Here is a 2688-nt window from a genome sequence, read left to right as displayed (position 1 = left end):
TAGACACCCCTGACAACGTTGTGGGAGAACATCTGCAAAGGTCCTAAGGCCACTGTGTTCTCAGGGGCTGAGAAGAACAGATATAAGTCGATGTCCACTGCTCAATTTCCTCTTTGACCTTGCTCAGTGGCGCCTCGCTCATGTTTAGGACAATATTCCATTCAGTCATTAACTCTTATCTGTATGTTCTTCCCTGAGCTTAGACACCCCTGACAACGTTGTGGGAGAACATCTGCAAAGGTCCTAAGGCCACTGTGTTCTCAGGGGCTGAGAAGAACAGATATAAGTCTAATGATTTAAGCAAGTGAATACATGCAAACAGCTCGGTGATAAGCACCCACTCCAAGGTTATTAGCAATTTGTGAGGACAGACGTGTTACAACAGCTGGGTGATTAAGTTTTGTAACGGAGCAAGTAACTAAGGGATCTATAAATCTTTCAAGCAACTAAGGGATCTATAAGTCTTTTAATTTCTTGGGGTTTATTCTTTCAAGGTTGCAGGCAGAAGAGAGCAGGCTGCAGGCAGCAGCATGAAGGCAGCAGGTAGCAGGTTGCAAGCTGGAGGCAGCAGGCAGCATGCTTCTGCTGTGGAGGGAGGTGCAGCAGCACTTCCAGCTCCCAATGGAGCAGTGTCTTCTCCATGTGTTGTGTGCTCTATTCTGCGAGATCAGTTATCTGGGAAGTGTATGGGATGGGCAAGTCATGTTCAGCCGCTGTCCATCAACACCCCCAGGTCCCTCTCTGCTGAGCAGATCTCCAGCCACTCCTCCCCAAGCCTGTAGCTGCTGGAGGTTGTTGTGGCCAAAGTGCAGAACCCGGCATTTGGCCTTAGTGAAACTCCTGCAATTGGTCCTGACCCATCCATCTACTCTATGCAGATCCCTCTGCAAAGCCTCCCTGCCCTCAGTTATCTAGGAAGCGTATGGGATGGGTGTATTCCCACCCGGACATCAGCAGTGCCTCTTGTGTGGTCCCTGCCCAGCCGGAGCTGCCAGGGAGTCTCTCGGCCCGTGTGAAATCGCCACCACAGTCATGACAGTGTGAAAGGAATCACAGAATCACAGAATCACAGAATCACAGAATCACAGAATCACAGAATGTCAGGGACTGGAAGGGACCTTGAAAGATCATCCAGTCCAATCCCCCTGCCAGAGCAGGAACCTCAATGAGATCACACAGGAAGGCGTCCAGGCGGGTCTTGAATGTCTCCAGAGAAGGAGACTCCACACCCTCCCTGGGCAGCCTGTCCCAGGGCTCTGGCACCCTCACTGTAAAGAAGTTTCTTCTCAAGTTGAAGCAGAACCTCCTGTGTTCCAGCTCACACCCATTGCCCCTTGTCCTACCATTGGGCATCACTGAGAAGAGCCTGGCTCCATCCTCCTGACATTCGTCCTTTACATATTTATAAACATTAATGAGGTCACCCCTCAGTCTCCTCTTCTCCAAGCTAAAGAGACCCAGCAGACCAAAAATCCTCTTTGCAGCCAGCATGGTCTTCACTGGCCTCTGCACTGGGGAGACCATTACAGGAGAACGCTGCTGCTCCTGACAGAGGACGGCTGCACTGGGATTTCAATTTTGTTTGTGTCCCACGTTGTCCCGTCTTTTTCCTTGTGGTATGAGGTGTCGTCTGCCATTATCTGTGTCCTGCAAACACAGCTCTGTGCATGACGACCTCTTTCAGTATCCGTAGAACAGCAGTCTTATGAGCCGATCTTGCAGGTCATTGTATTCACGCAGTGCATTGGTGTGAGCCACTGGATCCTCCTCCAGGTGCTGGAAGAGATTGGGTGGTGTGGCTGTTTGGAAAGCTGGGGGCAAGGTTATCTCCTCGGGCATGTTCTCGTTGCCAAAGAAGAAGTGGTCAAGGCGTTTCTCCTCCAGGCAGTAGCGCAGGTACTGCATGATATCCAGCAGCCGCATCAGGAAATCCCTCCTGCGCCAGTCTGACACAGGGATGCTTGTCAGGAGGTGCATCACAATTGTCTTCAAGAAATAGGTGGAAAAACTTGTGCCCACCAGGATGTGGGCGCAGAGCTGCAGGCATTTGAGGTGGAAGCTGTCACGTGGAGCCTGCCTCGCCACATGGCTGAAGAACTTTGCCTCTGCCACAACGTAGGTCTCTGGCCACGTTGTCCTTGGTGTGAAGATGGTCTCTGTAGTCTGGCTGCACAGGAAGATGTCTGAGTTGCCTTGCTGCACCCCAAAGATAATCTCAGTGATGAGGATTCTCCAGAAGGCATTCATCAGCTGCAGCTTGCAGGAATTGCGGGAGGGCAGTACCTTCATATTGTAGCGACGGAAATAAGACCCCATCATCCAGGCTGACTTCACAAAGTTCTGGAACCAAAGGACAGTTTTCTCCACATCTAGGTAGGAGCCAGTGCAGAGGGTGTGTAGGAGGTGCATAGGTTGTTTAGGAGGCTGGGATCCTGTTTTCTCCTCAGCTCCTCCTCGGGGTGGTGGAGGAAGCACAGCATGTCCTCCACCAGCCCCTCCCCTGCGCAGGTGCACTCCAGCTCCACGCGGATGTGGGAGTCCTTCACTGGCATCTCCCCCACAGTGCCCAGCTCCAGGTGGAACGTGTGCCCACGGGGGGGCTTCAGGGGCACGAACATGCGGTAGACAGCATCACCCTCACAAGGACTCCAACCTTCGAAGGCGCTGCCCACCCCGATGGCTGGTTGC

The 2688-nt window shown here is 52.5% G+C and overlaps 1 protein-coding gene across 1 annotated transcript; it reads right to left on the bottom strand.

Annotated features, from left to right (window-relative positions):
• Window positions 1–1680: 1680 nt before the first annotated feature.
• On the bottom strand, window positions 1681–2684 carry LOC104527806 (ITPRIP like 1; the record flags this gene model as incomplete). The annotated part of the gene is given in 2 exon segments (XM_010171620.2): window positions 1681–2421; window positions 2424–2684. Coding segments are annotated over 2 exon segments (1002 nt in total), but the record flags the coding sequence as incomplete, so codon positions are not given.
• Between the last annotated feature and the right edge of the window lie 4 nt (window positions 2685–2688).

The sequence above is a fragment of the Antrostomus carolinensis genome, unplaced genomic scaffold, assembly GCF_000700745.2.
Source record: "Antrostomus carolinensis isolate BGI_N321 unplaced genomic scaffold, ASM70074v2 scaffold8307, whole genome shotgun sequence".
In the NCBI taxonomy this organism is placed as follows: domain Eukaryota; kingdom Metazoa; phylum Chordata; class Aves; order Caprimulgiformes; family Caprimulgidae; genus Antrostomus; species Antrostomus carolinensis.
Note: the sequence above shows the minus strand (reverse complement) of the source record. Positions and strands in the feature narration are given on the sequence as shown.